This window comes from Leishmania martiniquensis, chromosome 31 (genome assembly GCF_017916325.1).
Source record: "Leishmania martiniquensis isolate LSCM1 chromosome 31, whole genome shotgun sequence".
Taxonomy (NCBI): Eukaryota; Euglenozoa; class Kinetoplastea; order Trypanosomatida; family Trypanosomatidae; genus Leishmania; species Leishmania martiniquensis.
Window position 1 is genome coordinate 475001 of NC_090166.1, and position 16017 is coordinate 491017.

The following is a 16017-nucleotide window of genomic DNA, read 5'->3' on the forward strand; positions in this document are numbered from 1 at the left end:
CGAGCCACTGCCAAAGAGGCCGCCAGACTGCTCCAGCGAGTACCCCGCGTTGGCCAGCACAGACTTGAGGAACTCGACGGTGTGGCTGCTCTTGAAAAGCTCTAGCTTATCGGGCATTCGCAGGTCAAACAGCTCGCGGCCTGGCCGCAGCCTCTGCTGCTCCTCAATGTACCGCAGCATGGCGGAACGAATCGGGAGAAGATGCGGGCGGGTCAGCTGCAGCGTCGCTGCCATGGACGCAAAAGTGACGTTCTGCCTCCCTTGCGTGGTGGAGAGGAAATAGCCGCCACCGCCACCGGTGTTCAGTAGCACAGAGATGATACGGCACTTGCCGCCACCCTTTACCTGCCGCAAGATGGCATCAAAGACGAGCAGCATTTCCGTGGAAATGAGACACCGCTCTGCATCGAAGCTGCGCGTCGGCGTCTCGACAGCCTGCCAGGCGTTCGCCAGCGACAGCATCAGGTAGTAGATGCACTCCAGCATCGTCAGTTGCGGGTCGGTAGCATGCGGGCCCGATGCCGCACCTTCCATCCCGGCCGGCGGTTGCACCACCGGTGGAATGATGTCCTCTGTATAGAAGCCGGACACACACCACCGCTCCTCGTACGGTACGGCATCGATGCCATAGCCCGCAGGCAAGGGTACTGGAATGAGCGTGGAGAAGGTCCAAGTGATGAGCTCGATAATCTGCAGCTGCACAGCGACGCGAGAGGCGGTACCGCTGTTACCGGCACGCCTCCACAACGTCTCCACAACGCCTCGAATGCGTGGCAAGAGCGCGTACAGCTCGGCGTAGTTGGTTGCCTTGGACAGGTCATGGATGTCAGGCAAAGATGGGACGGAAGACTGGAAAGCCGGGCCGTAGTAAGAGGCGACCGACGCCTTGGGGAGAAGCTCGGCGTTCTGGAAGACACCTTCGCAACCTATGTCGATGGGCTCCTGCACCATGGAGTCCACTGTGCGCTGAGGGCATGACACCGCAGATGTGCCACCCGTAACGCTTGCAGCGCTCGCCGTGGTGCTCGCACGCACCTCGCTCGCCGCCTGAATCAGCTCCTGCACATCATCCTGTGGGAGTGCGTCCACCACTGCCTCAACAGCATGCACGAGCTCCAGAACGTGTTGCACCACGGCGTCGCTGCCGGCAACCGGAGGATGGCCACGGTCTAGCCGCTTCTTCGTGTGGTGTGCCAGCTGGCTCGCTCCAATGCGCAGCAGCTGCACGTCTGTCGCGGAAAGAGGAAATGCGCCTTTCCATGGGCCATTGGGGAACTGAGATGCCTCGGGATCGGACCGCAGCGCTGTCATGCCCTGTCGGTGCAGCAGCTCTCCATCCCTCTGAAAGATGAGCAGCTCCGGCACATGGGACAGCTCCAACGCGTCAAGCACCTCGAAGCACGGGTAGGTGGCGCGCGGAAAGTCGAAGAGGGCGCAATGGTCCTCATAGTCCTCCTGCGTCTCATCGCAGCTGAGGAAGATGACCTCGACGGCGTCGGGGGAGAGCGTTCGCTTCATCGCGGTCACAGCCTCCGCCAAGAGCGTCGCTGTTTCCTTGCCGCTAGGTACCTTGAGGCACCCAGTAAACAACAGCACCATCTTGCCGCGGAAGTCGGTGTCGGCCAAGATCTTGTTCTGCTGGTCCTTGACGTACACACGGTGGTCTTTGAGACTCAGCCACACAGAGCTTAGGGACAGGTTGGCGGCCGTGTCGTTGATACCGGCAGCCTTGAGGCGATTGAGTGCGGTGCGAAGCTGCGTGTCCTTCTTGCGCGACGCTGTCGATGTGAGTGCCGCCGGCGCGGCCTGGGCATCGGCGGCGCCTGCAGAGGGAGCCGAGTCGGAAAGGAAGCGTCGCGAGTAGCGCGAGAGGTCCTCAGCGGCCCGTGCGAAGAACTCATACTTCAGCACGTACTTGACGCGCTTCGTTTCGACAGCCGTCAGCGATGGGCAATACTGCTCCAGCAAATAGCAGAAGGCGGTGATAGCAGATTTGATGCCGCTGGAAGAGCTGCAGGTGGGACTCGCCGCGTTACGGTAGATGAACGGTGTGAAGGGGAAGTCGGTCGACGGCACGGGCCCGGGCGGCATCTGCTGCTCGTTCTCCGCTGCGCCGCCAGTCATCTGCAGAATCATCTCGGTGGTGAAGCGGGTAGTTGTTAGGTGCAGGGAGCCGGCTACCTGGCTCCCGTTCGAGTTCACGTCGTCTTCGCGGCGTCGCCCATCGGGCAGCTTCTCCACCAGCCATGGCAGCAACACATCGTAGAAGACCTCAGCTCGAATAAACTCCGATTGGTTCTGCGGGTCGTTGCGCCGCATCCACAGCGACAGCAGCAGCAGCCAAAACGCTTTGTCTTGCAGCCGAGTCGATGACACGTCCTGGAACCTGAGGATCGGGCAGCTCAGTATCTTCTCCGCTGTCTGCCACCGCGGGTGGTAGCTCTGCCCTTCACTGCCGCGATTCACCACAACGACGTCGAACACCTCAGCTGCCCTGCGGTGGAGGAGGAGAAGCACAATGTTGTACGAGCCGGCACCGCTCCAGCCAGACGGAATCATCGTCCACTCACCAGTCGGCAGGCTCGTGATGCGCTGCACGCACTTGTCAATCACCTCCAGCACCGTCGCCGGCTGCACCGCCTTGCTCGCCTCTACCGTGAAGTCGTAGCAGGAACGGATGGTCCCGTGCGCACGCTGGATGGCGGTGCGCAGGTCGACAGAGATGTCCTGCAGAAAAGGATGGGAGACTTCGGCGACGCCCTTCTGGCCCAGCGCCTGCAGCAGCCTCGCACTAGCGGCGGATGGGCTCGGCTTGCTGCCTGCGCCAAGCGTGTTGAGACGGCAAAGAATGACATCCATACAGAGCAGTGTTAGGAGCGTTGTACCACCCTCGAGGGGGGCACCGCGACCAGCAACGTACGGGTCCGCTAGGAAGCCGCCATAAGCCGGCAGGCGCCAAAAGCTGTAGGGCAGGTTGCGCAGCCGGCGCTCGCGCTCCTCCTCCTTCTTCTTCTCCGCCCCCGACGGCGCGTTGGCCTTTACCACCTCCGCCGCTACCGACCCAATTAGCATCAGCTTCGTCTTGTCCTTGATCCCCAGGATAGAGAGCAACGTGTCATCGGGTTTGGATTGCAGGTTCGGCTTGCCCAACAGCTTCTGCAGTGGAGGAAGAACGTTGGTGACATCATAGATGGCCGCCTTGAGGGCACCAAGCGTCGCATCCTCCGGCACCTCGATGTTGTGCTTTGCAGAGCCAAACTTCACCTCGATACGCATCTTTGAGCGGTGAGAAGGTAGGCGAAGAGGGGAGTCGGAGATTCAATGTTTGTATCCGTGGGTAAAATTTCTCGCGATTCACCGCGCGGGACCGGCAAGCAGTAAAGGTTTTGTGCTCGAGAAAACGTTGCAGCGCAAATAATAATAATAAAAAGAGAGAGCGCGCAAACACAGAAGCACAGCCACCACCGCCTACTTCCCTCTGTGATGTTCCCTTTCGACTCCGATGCGAGCAGACGCACGGTCGCCCCCCCCCAGCCCACCCCCGCACGCAACAACGAGAGCCGTGATTCTGCGAGAGAGCCGCGAGGAAGAATAGAAACGGAAAAAAAAGAACGCTCCCCACGGCGCGCAACGCAATGTAACCAAAGCGAAGCCGAACCCAAAACAGGAAAAAAAACAGAGGAATGACAACAAAAGAGCGGCGCGAATGCTCTTCACAAGCACACACAGGCACACACATACACACACATACACACATACACACACACACGGGAAAAAAGCTTTTCTTTTCTCGGTGTAGGTCTTGCCTCGCTTAGGCTGTCTCTTCAGCCTTTTTGTCGAAGAGCGTCAGGGGTCAGCGCCGAGTTCTGGCTAAGCGAGAAGGTTGTGGGTGAAGAGGAGGGGGGTGGAATAGGGGAGGAGGAGAAGACGAGTGGGGGGGCCGCGTGGGGAGGGTAAGTGCACACGCAAAGCGGTGAGAGAAGAAGACAAGCGTGGGGAACCAAAGAAGAGAGGTAAGAGGGTGGAGAGATGGGCTACAGGTAAAGGCCACTGCTTTTTTTCAAGCAGAGCGTGAGACACTGTCAACCACGCGGGTGAAAGGCCCCGTGGGTATAACAAAGGTAGATTCGAGCAGCAGCAGTTGCATTCACAAGGCATCCAATACCATGTCCATGCGTTTCCAGTGCGCGTAGTCATCCAACGGAGAGGGAGGCTGAGAGGGAAGCCTCTCCACCGCTGCCCCTGATATTCCCCATTAGAGCTCGTACAAAAGACGGGGCGGATTGCTGTGCTCTTGCGCAGCGCTCTCGCCCTCGACTCATCTTTGTTTGTTTGTGTTGTTCCTTTTCGTTCGTTTCTCATCTTTTTTCCGGCTCACTTTCTCTGCCCCATCTCTGCACTTTTTTGTTTGTTTGTTTTACTCTGCATGCCATTTTTTTTCTTTGCGCACATATTTCCTCCCCTCCCATGCCCCCTTTTTCGCGCCGTGGGAGAGAAGAGAATCGCCTCATCGCACGAAGCGTGCACAGACGAAAAAAAAGGAAAAGAGGGGAAAAAAAAGACAAGACATCATCACAACGCATTTCCTTTCGTCTCGTCTGCCTCTCTGTCGTAATGGCACACCCTACAAAGGAAACGGTCGCCGTCGTTGTTGTCGTCGCTTCTGCTTTCGGTTCCGTTTCGCCTGCTCGCGTGTGTGCCTTCTCTCCAAAGCGCACCAGAGGAGATACGCCAACATAGAAGTGGAGTAAGAAACTGGCAGCCATCACCCATACACGCACATGCACATATGTGCGTGCTTTGGTACCCCCCCCCTTTTCTTTTCTCATTTTTTTGGGAGGGGCACCCGCGCCGGCGTACCCGTCCGCGCGCTCGGGGACGAGGTCCAGAGAGGTGGCTACCGACAGTAACGGAAGAAAAAAAGGAGAGATGAGAGAGAGCCAGCCAACGTCGGCCCCTCGCTTCCACCGTTTTGGTTTGGCGCTATTACCCGCTGCAACCGATATTTTGCAGCTATTCTGTCAGTTGGCTTCCTTCCTTTACGACAAGGCAGCTTTTCAGCTGAGCTATCAGTACGCTGCCCACTAGAGCAACATTCCATCCCCTTTCACCGGGTTCACAGCCTTATTCTATGCTGATGATGAGGCCCCTCGGTCACTGGTGCTATAGGTGCAGCGCCCACCCTCAGTAGAGCAGCCGTGCGGCCCTTTCAACTCCCCCTCCACACACCCACACACCTACCCAGCGCCAGGCTCCTTTCTGGTGGGGAAAGCGGGGCCAAGCGTCTACGGCGTGATTGGGGGGGGAGGTCCGTGCTGCGTATCGCTGACGACGTTGGCGGTCAGACCCTGAATGGTGTGGCGCTGGACACAGCTGCTACACCGTACGCGCTGGTGCCGGCCACATGGTGGGCACAGCGCCGAGGCGAGCCGAGCGTATCCCCCCTCTCCTTCTGGCCCCTCGCTCTGCCTACTCGTGTGAGCAGCCTGCGCCACCCGTGGGGAGGCTGCACGCCGCGGCCACCGGCATGATGGGCGCGGCTGTGGAGCAACGCGCGCAGCGGGGGTGTCTAGGGTCGGAGACAGAGGCGGTGCCCTGGAGAGCGAGCCGGCGTTGCTGCTGCGCGTGCCCAGGGCTGCTTCGCGACAGGCGACGGGCCTGTGCGACGCGCCGGGCATTGTGGGGCTCTCCTCGCCGCTGTATGACGCACCGGAGACGCTGAGAAACAGATGATGAAGCGCACGTTTTCGCCATGAGCACGTCGACAACTATGAGCATGCGGCCGCACTCCGCTTCTCTCTGTTGCAGCGGAGGCTACATCCTTGTCGTCCAGGACAAATGGCCCACTCTTGAGTCGGGCCATGCGCTGTATGGGCTCTTCTCGTCCCTCTTTAGAGGCGTACCGCACCGTCGGCGCCAGACGGACTCGAGTGGGCACCATGCCTCAAGCGAAGCGCGCCGCGCTCACCGTCTTGCTTCAAGGCGGAAGCGATTGCACCTGTCATGTATTTAGAAGGGGGTGGTCCAGCTTCATGGTGCATTGTTCCAAGCAGAAAGCTGGCTACCTCCAGGTCAGTGCCCTCGCAGGCCCTGCACCCTGCACCTGCACGCGCTGCTCTCCAAGTCGATTCGAGCCGCGCCACTCTGCAATGCAGTGTGGAGACTCTCCACATGGATGCCCGGAGGACTCCATCGTGCTGTTCGAGGTACCCTCGCCGTGCCTCCGGCACCCGTGCAGAGCCAACCACGCGCAGGCCTCTCAGACGCAGGCGCCGCACATTTCGCGCGCCCGCGCCTTATCCATGGGAGTGCAGTCACTCGCGCCTTTCACGTCGCTAGCTCCCTCCTCGCCGGTCTCCCCACACCGTGCTCGAATGCGATGCAACGTGCCGGCCGTCACGAATAGCGCGTGCGCACCGCGCCCTGGCACCTGGCCGTCCACTTCACGACGGCGCGGCTGTCGCAGTGGAGGGCTCGCTGCTTTCACCCTCCCTTCCCACCGATGTGGCCGGAGAGCGGCCTGCAAGAATGGCTTGCCCACGGGGGGCACTGCCATACCTCGATGGCCGCTGCGGCAATCGCCTCGCTCCTGAATTCAGCCTCCGCTGACCGCAGATAGCATTGATGTTCGTCAAACCGTTGGCTTGATGCGCAATGGCCGGGTTCGAGCATCATGGTGGCCGCAACTCGCTCCGCCACTGCGTCAGCCCCGCCCTTTCAGCCCTCTCTGAAGGAGTCTGCAGTCGCACTCGAGGGCAGGATCCTTGGCTTCCCCACACGCACAAAAAGTACGCATCATGCTCTAAAGCCACTAGTCGAGGTGTCCCCCATCATCAGAGCCCCACAGCCCGTTGGGGAGAGAGGAATGATGGGGAGAAGGGCAAAAAAAAAGCTGAAAAGGAGCGGAGGCAGCCTTTCGCTGTGCCGTTGAGTCGAGTACCTTACCGGCCTCTGCTTCTGTCTTCTCAGCGCTTACCACTCCCACCGCCATCACTCTCCTTCTGCGCAACCCGCCTGCTTTGTCCAGGCACACCAGGCGAGTCTCCAGAGCGAGGACACAGTACGCACAGGCACGGCGAGAAACGGCATGAGAGCCAAGAAGTACACTCCTGTGAGGCCCACTCAGCCCCCACGCCAAAAAAAAAAAAACGAAAAAGAGAACAGTGATACACACCCAACATGGGGTAGGAAAAAGATGCATGGAACGTAGTGGAGCCGTGCGAATGCGTTCCCCCCCCCCTCCGCCTCCTCCACACACTTGCATTACGGACACGAGTGCACGCACACGGGAGCGAGGGTCGGTTTACGGAGGAGAGGAGCCTTTCTGTCTTCCTAAAAACAGGGGAAGATGTGTCTTGCGGTCTCCTGCCGCCTTGTCTCCCCTTTTTTTACCGCAGCCTTCCTCCCCCTCCCTTCACAGTCTGACTAACCCTGTCGTTCCCCCCTCCCTCTCTGGTCTCCTTTGCCTTGTGCTCCTTGTCACCAACCGAAATGGGAAAACGCATGATTGCACAGCGGGCACCTTCTGCCGTCTCGCCGCTGTCCGACTGACGCTTGTGCCTTTAGATCTGCGTTAAACGGACAGTAAGAGAGCAGCATTTTAGGCAACGAACTTTCAATCGCAGGCGATGCCAAGAGAGGGGATGTGGGTCAGGCAAGACAAGACTGCAAACGGGTGAGGAGACACCGAGGCTCGGAGAAGCGAATGGGCGGGCGCAAAAACAAGCGAAAAGTGATACGCACAGACGGCACCCCTTCCCCACACAGACGCACACACACACACACAGACAGACCGAGGCGAAAAAGGGGAGGAAAAAAGAGTCAGAGAGTCACACGCGCACGCGCCAAAGAGGTACAGATTCGATAAAATGAGGAGGGGTGAAATGAGCTAACGTACACACCAACAAAAAAAGACAGAAGAAACAGCGCACACTCAAAAACAGCCGGAGTCTGTATGAAAAAAAAAAAGAAGCGTGAGCAGGTGGGCGAGAGAGAGGAAGAGAAGGAGGCTAGGGGGGTTTGGGGAGAGGGAAGAGGGGCATGAGAAAGGGCGACATCGAAGCGGAACAGGCAGGTGAAGAAGGGAGGCATGCCATGCTCAGCGAGCGGATAGAGGCTTCCACCACAACCACAACCACCGCGTCGCCTCGCCTTCTTCCTTCCTTTCGCTCACCCACCGACCCACTCGCTCACTAATTACTCAGTCTTCGGATCGCCCCCTCTCCACCCTCCCTCCCTCCCTCCGCTCTGACCACAGTGGTCTCGTTCTTGAGAGAGATGGCCAGGCTGAGAGCAAAAGAGTTAGAGAGTACGAAAGAGAGAGTCCGAGTGACTAAACGGGGCAACAAAACGCGAACGTCACAGAAGGTTAAAAAGAAAAGAGAGACGAAAAAAAAAATGAGCCAAGGGGGAAAGGGGGAAAGGGGGGGATAGAGAAGACATTCGTTTTCGATGGCGCAGATTTTGCTTTGCTTCCCTCTCTTTCTTTTTTTTTGCCCCACGCTCTTCTCCTCTCCACCCGGCATGCCGGTCACCCATTGAAACCAAGGAAGCAAAGGCGAGGGGGATACAAGAAGAAAGGAGGTGCGATCCGGTCGCACCGCGCGGGTAGGGTGACTAAGATGCAACTAAAGGGGGAAAGAAAACGGAGAGCATCACGCGTTTAAACGAGCGTGCGCTGCTGCTCGACTACTCGCCTTCGCATCCTCTGCCGGCTCGTGTCCCCACCGCGATACGTGGGGCATGCGTGAGCGGGGTGATTGTATGGCAACTTTCCCTCATTGAAAAAACAAAAAGATGCATGTCGTGATACCAAGAGCGTCATGGCGGTGTGCACAATTTCGAAGAAGAGAAAAACACACATGCTACTGGTGTCATGGTGCGCCACTGCGCTGCGATGCAAGCGTCTCCTCAGCGCGTCCCCCAGCACTACTCGATGAGGTTCAGCACAATGCCGCCCATCTTCGACTGGAACACCGGTGCGAACACAACGGAGATGATAGCCATCAGCTTGATGAGAATGTTGAGCGCCGGGCCCGAGGTATCCTTCAGCGGATCACCAACAGTGTCGCCGATGACAGCAGCGCCGTGCTGCGGGGAGCCCTTGCCCTTGTTTTTGTCGCGCAGACCACCCTGCTCAATATACTTCTTCGCGTTGTCCCACGCACCGCCGGTGTTGGAGGCTGAGATGGCCATTTGCGCACCGGACACGATCGCGCCGGGCAGCATACCCGCTAGGGCGAGCTTGCCAAAGAGAACGCCCATCACGATCGGTGACATCATCACCAGCGCCGCCGGCGCAATCATCTGGTGCAATGCAGCCTTCGTGGCAATGGCCACACAACTCTCGTAGTCCGGCTCCTTGCGGCCCTCGGCAACCTCGGGGTCCTGGAACTGACAGCGAATTTCGTTCACCATATCCATTGCCGCAATACCCACAGACTTCATGGTCATTGCGGAAAACCAGTAGGGCAGCATGGCACCGAAGAGAAGACCGGGCATCGTGTGAGAGTCGAGGATGTTCACCAGGGGGATCGACACACGCGAAACGTAGGCGCCGTAGAGCGCCAGCGCGACAAACCCAGCCGAGGAAATGGCGAAGCCCTTGCCGATGGCCGCGGTTGTGTTTCCAGCCGCATCCAGCGCGTCCGTGATCTCTCGAATCTCGTGCCCCATGTGCGACATCTCCGCAATACCACCAGCATTGTCGGAAATGGGGCCGTACGCGTCGATGGTCAGCGCGATGGACATCGTCGACAGAATACCGAGCGCAGCGAGGGCGAAGCCGTACACGCTGCACATGCGGTAGGACACATAGATCGTCACGCACATGGCAAGAATCGGTGGGACCACGGAAAGGTAACCGAGCGCCAGCCCATAGATGATATTCGTCGCAGCACCCGTTTCGCAGGCCTCAGCAACTTCCTGAACTGGGCGGTAGGCGTTGGAGGTGTAGTACTCAGTTGTGTAGCCGATGATGAGGCCAGACCAGAGACCGCACAGAACGCAGATGAGAGCGCCCCAGCGGGTGCTCGCCGTGGTGCCCACCGTGAAGGTCGGAGGCAGCGCCACGACTGTGAGCAAAATCAGCGCGATCGTCGAACCGATCGTCGACAGCAGAAGCTGGCGTTTCAGGGTCGGCTCGATGTCATGCGAGCGGTGCACACCGCTATTTGTGGCGCCGATCGTAGCTACTGCCATGCACACAGTCATACCAACAGCCGTGATGAGGAGCGGGTACATCATGGAAGTAAAGGAAGCTGTCAGCTCAGGGGTGCTGGCCGCCACCACGAGCGCGGCGCACGACGCCTCGCCGAAGCTGCCAAAGAGGTCAGAGCCCATGCCAGCGATGTCACCCACGTTGTCACCGATACAGTCGGCAATTACGCCAGGGTTGCGCGGATCGTCCTCAGGGATATTATTCTCGATTTTGCCTACAAGGTCGGCACCAACATCAGCGGCCTTGGTGTAGATGCCACCGCCGACACGCCCGAAGCACGCAATCGCCGAGCCACCAAGGCCAAATGCTGCCACGCACTCGAACAGCTCCGGCATCGCCTCAGCACCTGTGCCAAAGTACGCCGCCACAATTTTCACCGTCAGGAAGAGCGCGAAGAGGCCCAACGAGGTAAGGCCGAAGCCCATCGTGATACCGCCGCGGAAAGCTGTCTGGAAGCCGAGCCTGAAACCGCTGGCCTGATCACCATCATCGCCACCAGAGGTTGCCATCACAGCCGTTCGCGCGTTCGTGTACACAGCAATCCGCATGCCGATCCAGCCCGCCGCGACCGACGTGATCGCGCCTATGAGGAAAGAAAGTAGGGAAAGACCAGCATTCGCCCACGGGGACTGCGGCAGCGCCTGACCCTGCTGAGGCGAGGAGAGCGCGACGCCGAGCAGAAAGAAGATCAGAGTGCCAAAGCCAGCCATGAATACAGCCATGTACTTGTACTCAGACATCAAGAACGCTGTGGCCCCTTCCGATATGCGAGAGTAAATGACATACACGTTGCGCATCACCTCATCCGTGAGGTGCGCGTTGCGCAGGCCCTGATCCTTTCCAGGAGTAATCTTGATGTACGAGAGCACATACCACCAGTACATGGCAAAGGTAAAGCCCAGAGACGCCGACATGACGATCACCACAGACGCCATTTCACTCGACATTAGAATATGCGGCGCCGGCGCCACTGGGGCGTTTCCTGCATTTGGTAGCGCAACCTGGTTCATTGCAGTGGTGTTTGTAGCTACCGCACTTGCATTCTGTCCTACCTCGGCCGAGACGGTGGCCGCGAGAAAAACGACAGTGAGAGAAACGATCAGCGCCCTCCCAGCCATCTTTACGCTTGCTTACGAGGAAGATAAAAGAGCCGCGAATGAATGTTTACAGACCTCCTATGACTTAGAGAAGGAAGGAGATACACAAGAAGAGAAGGTGAATGACGATACCTTGCTGGGCGAGAATACTAACGCGTCCATCTGAAACGTGAGGTAAGGACAGAAAGGGGAGCAGAAAAGGGGGTGGCGTGCCTGTGTAGAAGAGCTGTTGAAGAAAAGCACGAGTGGAAGATACATTACCCTGCTGACCACGAATATGCCTAGTTGCCTCCCAGAAGAACGCTTGTGCAGCGCTACCCTCTCGTTTGGCAGTGGGGTAGTGTCCTCAAAAACACAGTGTTTGTTCAAGTGATGAGGGGCATACATTTTTTTCTCTGTGTCGTCTTTTTCGCACGTGCTCAGTAATACATCGGGAGTCTTCATAGGAGGCAGAGAACAATGTAAGAAAGGGAAGTCTGCCTCACGCCACAGAGTCAAAGCCCTCCTTTTCTCGGTATCCTTCCTTTTGTTTCGCTTCAGCTCATATCAGACGGCAAGGTGTCTCCTTTCATGGAGGGATGACCGATTGCGGCAGCACAGTCCTGCAGAACCTGGTGGGCACCTATGGCTACCAGGAATATCGTCGAATCGCTCTCTCTTCGAGAATGCCCTGCAGCTCGCGCGCGGTGTTCGGGAAGAGAAGAGTTCCTTTCATTACAAGTCTCTCGAGGTTGGTCAGCGACGCCACAAGCTCTTTGAGAACAGGGAAGGCTGAGTTCGTAAATGGGTTGTAGGACAAATCAAGGTGTACCAGATTTTTACCTGGTGGTCCTCGAAGTATGAAGCACAGGTCTCTAACGTCGCCGCTCTCCAGGCTGTTGTTGCACATAGAGAGAGAAACAAGGTGCTCACCGTTATACTGCAGGAGGTCCAGCACCGGTCTCAAACCCTTGACGCCAACGTAGTTGCTGGAGAGATCCAGAGTTGCAAAGTAGTCTGCACTACTAATGCTGAGGTCGTGCAGCAGACTTAAGTTCGGATTGACACCATGGCACAGGCATGCTTGGCAGTAAACATCGGCGACAGGCGTGCCAGGTGAAAAGCCCCTCGCAGAGAGCTTTTCGGGGCTGTTCCACGACTGCGCCACCTCATCCAGAGCAGCGCCCTGACTTCCAGCATCGGTAGACCTGTTGAGTCTCATTTGCAGGCCCGCTGCATTCTCACTCACCCGTGCAGAGCTGCCAATAGTACCACAAAACACTTTGTTAAAAAGGAGTGTGCCATTCACAGCATTTGTCAGCGCCGCCTTCGACTCACCCCCTAGTCGTAATGCAGATGCTGCTACTGTCGACTGCAACGAGGTGCGCATTTCCTCCACTTGCTCAGACGCCGCAGCAGTCACCGAGTGAGCGAGAGCCTCTGCCCTCTTGATAAGTAGCACTTCGATGTCGGCTAATATCGCTGCATCCCTTGAAGTCCTGCCAGTTTGCGTGGCGACTCCGCAAAGCTGCATATAAATTTGCTTGAGAGATTCAAAATGCTTGTCTGTCCGCATATATGGATACATAGATCCCAGCAAAACACCACTCACACGAAGCGGTAAGCACGGTAGTGACTCGCGGATTTCAAGCGTCCTCTCCCACAGCTGCTCGCCGTAGACGGCGCACGCTTCGCAGAAGAGTCGCGCATTCACCGCCTTCATCGCGGCGGCACCCTTGAGTGAAAGCAGCGGACGAATCTCCTCCAAAAAGAGCTGAGTGGCTCGGTCGCCGTTGCGGAGATCGAGATCGTTGAGGAATACATTGGGGTACGGTGAGTTGTTAGGAAATACGCAGCGTGACATTGCCTGCGTGATCGATTCTTCATCTAGATCGAGCGCCTCCCGGAGTCGATGCCAAAACAAAAGCGCCTCCTTCGGGTTCCTTTCATAAGAAGCCACTGCTTCTGTATGGTCAGCTGACGGCTTCTGCGCAGCGGGCACTCTCTTCGGTGAAGCAGGGGCATCCTCGGCAGCTGAAGTGGTGGTTTCACAAGTCTCATGTGCATCATACCAGCTCTCTGGCTGCGTACTTCCATTGGGGACTCCACCCAATAGAACACCCATAACCTTCCTCTGCTTTTCCACAAGATTTTGCACGCTGCCTTCCACGTCTCCGATGGGGGCAGCAAGTTCGGCGACGCACGAGAAGATACCCGCTCCTTCGGGCAAGGCAGTCAGCTCAAAAGCGTCCTCGATAGAAACGACGCGCAGTCGGTTAGGCGATGATGGCGTAAGTGCTGCACTCGATGCTTCTACCTTACCTGGCGATGCGGTAAAAGTGGCTTTATCTGAGCTGCAGAGTGTCGCCGATTCACTAGCAGGTATGCAACACGATTCTGTTACACCTGGCACTGGCTGCACGGCCTCTATGCTGGGCGCCAGCAGTTTCCCAACATAGGCAGAGATCGAGTGACAAAGGTGCGCCAGCAGCTCCTTATGGCTCTCTTTGGTGACAGCGTAACTTGCCGCTCCTTTGGGGAAAATATCCGCAAAGGACGTATTAAGCATCACGCTTGAGGTTATGTCACCGAGCCGACCCTGCACCACTGAGGCCACAGCATCAGCAGCACCATTGGCAGTAAAGCTGGCTGGCGCACAGAACATCACCAGCCTGGTGTTCGCAGTGCATGCGTCGAAGCTCTCCGAAACTGCATGCACCACAACCCTTAGAAGCCTTGCTTGAACAGTGTGACAGAGGCCACACACAGCAAGCGCGTAGGAGAGCTGTACATCTTCCCAAGCGAGTCTTTGATAGCTGGTCGAAAGATCCTGGTGAACACCGCAGAAGGAGTTGAAAAGCGCACTGTAGAGTGAAGTAAAAAGAGCGCGAGTGTCTGCGAGTACCTTATCCACTCCCTTCAGCCACACCTGGAAAGACGACTGTGCATGAGGCGCCTTCGGTTGCAGCTGGGAAACGAGGGCGTCGAGGTACGCAAAGAACGGCTTCGTAGCCCCCTGTTTGGTTGGCCGCTCCGCCAGGGATTGCTCAAGATACTGAGTGAGCGGGCTGCCGCCAGTGTCCTCACCTTCCGTTAGAGCCACATGTTGAGTCTCACAGGGTTCGCAGCACCAGTGTCCAGGGAGGAAGAAGAGAAGCGTGTTGCGCAGATAAGCCTTAATTGCATCGAGGTGGCCAAGCCGCTCAATCCAGAGGTTGATGAAGGTCGCGTGTATACCTTTAGATTCGGCGATGTGGGGTTGTGGTGACGCCGAGAGACTCTTCCCCTTTGTGAGGGTCCGCGGCGACGGGGTAGAAGGCAAATTGAGAACTGTAAGCCGCAGAAGTGCTTCCGCATCCATTCTTCTGCTTTCTTCAGAGAGCAACGAGATTGTCTTCATGAAGAGCTCGCTGCCGAAAGGAGTCAGATGGTAGAGTAGAGGGTTAGAAAAATAGAAGAGAGGGGGACAAGGTACTCATGCGAAAAATTGCCCGCAGCCTGAAAGCTGTTTCTGCACCAATCACGCTCGTCGCAATTAGACGACGGCCTTTGCCTTAGGGGCTCCACAGGGTGATATCTCCGCAAGCGATGTATGCTACCATACGAGATCCCCAACACCCCTGTTGGCTGTCAGAGCATTTTGCGGCCTCTGGCCGCAATGGGTTCCCGGCAGCTTTCGCTATAGGTGCAGCGCCCACCCTCAGTAGAGCAGCCGTGCGGCCCTTTCAACTCCCCCTCCACACACCCACACACCTACCCAGCGCCAGGCTCCTTTCTGGTGGGGAAAGCGGGGCCAAGCGTCTACGGCGTGATTGGGGGGGAGGTCCGTGCTGCGTATCGCTGACGACGTTGGCGGTCAGACCCTGAATGGTGTGGCGCTGGACACAGCTGCTACACCGTACGCGCTGGTGCCGGCCACATGGTGGGCACAGCGCCGAGGCGAGCCGAGCGTATCCCCCCTCTCCTTCTGGCCCCTCGCTCTGCCTACTCGTGTGAGCAGCCTGCGCCACCCGTGGGGAGGCTGCACGCCGCGGCCACCGGCATGATGGGCGCGGCTGTGGAGCAACGCGCGCAGCGGGGGTGTCTAGGGTCGGAGACAGAGGCGGTGCTCTGGAGAGCGAGCCGGCGTGGCGGGCTGTCCCCGCGCGTTGCTGCGACACCTGTGGTCGTGACGCGGGGTTTTTCCAGGGGGCATATGCCAGCTGTGAAGTGATTTGTCTCATCTCCTATGCGGTAAAAGGGGGAGAAAGGAGTTCAGAACCATAAAAAGCCGCGCGCGTTTTTCCACAGCGCATAAGCGCGAAAGGGTGGAAGCAAGCATTCGCTTAGATGAAGCAAAGCGAGGCTGCGGCTACCAAATTTGAGCCGCAATTGCTGTTCCAACGAAGTGTACAAGCGCAGTTGGTCTAGTGGTAGAATTCTCGCCTGCCACGCGGGAGGCCCGGGTTCGATTCCCGGACTGCGCACCCTTTTTGCCTGAATTATTCCGTTCCTTCCAGGAGGAGCAGAAAAGCTTCCGATGCCGGGGATCGAACCCGGGTCTAGCGGGTGAGAGCCGCTTGTTCTATCCACTATACCACATCGGATCTGTTCATTGAAGCGGTTGCCGGGAGGCTGTGTGTGTTGGGAAAGAGCACCTCTGTTTCGGTGCCGCTTTCAGTGGATGCGATTAGATCGTCGAAAGGGCCAAGGGGTCGCGGAAGAAAGGTGACGTGGACATGG

The 16017-nt window shown here is 57.8% G+C and overlaps 3 protein-coding genes across 3 annotated transcripts in view; all 3 read right to left on the bottom strand.

Annotated features, from left to right (window-relative positions):
• LSCM1_01417 (uncharacterized protein) overlaps positions 1-3276 on the bottom strand; it is a gene marked incomplete at both ends in the record, with an annotated part of 14793 nt that extends 11517 nt beyond the window's left edge. Inside the window, one exon of the mRNA XM_067319032.1 lies at positions 1-3276. This exon is cut by the window's left edge and continues 11517 nt beyond it. Coding sequence (XP_067176311.1) covers positions 1-3276 — 3276 coding nt within the window.
• Positions 3277-8928: 5652 nt separating this feature from the next.
• Positions 8929-11337, bottom strand: LSCM1_01418 (uncharacterized protein; the record flags this gene model as incomplete). The annotated part of the gene is made up of 1 exon (XM_067319033.1): positions 8929-11337. One exon carries the CDS (start codon positions 11335-11337, stop codon positions 8929-8931), a length of 2409 nt encoding a protein of 802 aa, XP_067176312.1.
• A 607-nt stretch (positions 11338-11944) lies between these two features.
• On the bottom strand, positions 11945-14656 carry LSCM1_01419 (uncharacterized protein; the record flags this gene model as incomplete). The annotated part of the gene is made up of 1 exon (XM_067319034.1): positions 11945-14656. The coding sequence occupies one exon, from the start codon at positions 14654-14656 to the stop codon at positions 11945-11947; it is 2712 nt and encodes a 903-aa protein (XP_067176313.1).
• Between the last annotated feature and the right edge of the window lie 1361 nt (positions 14657-16017).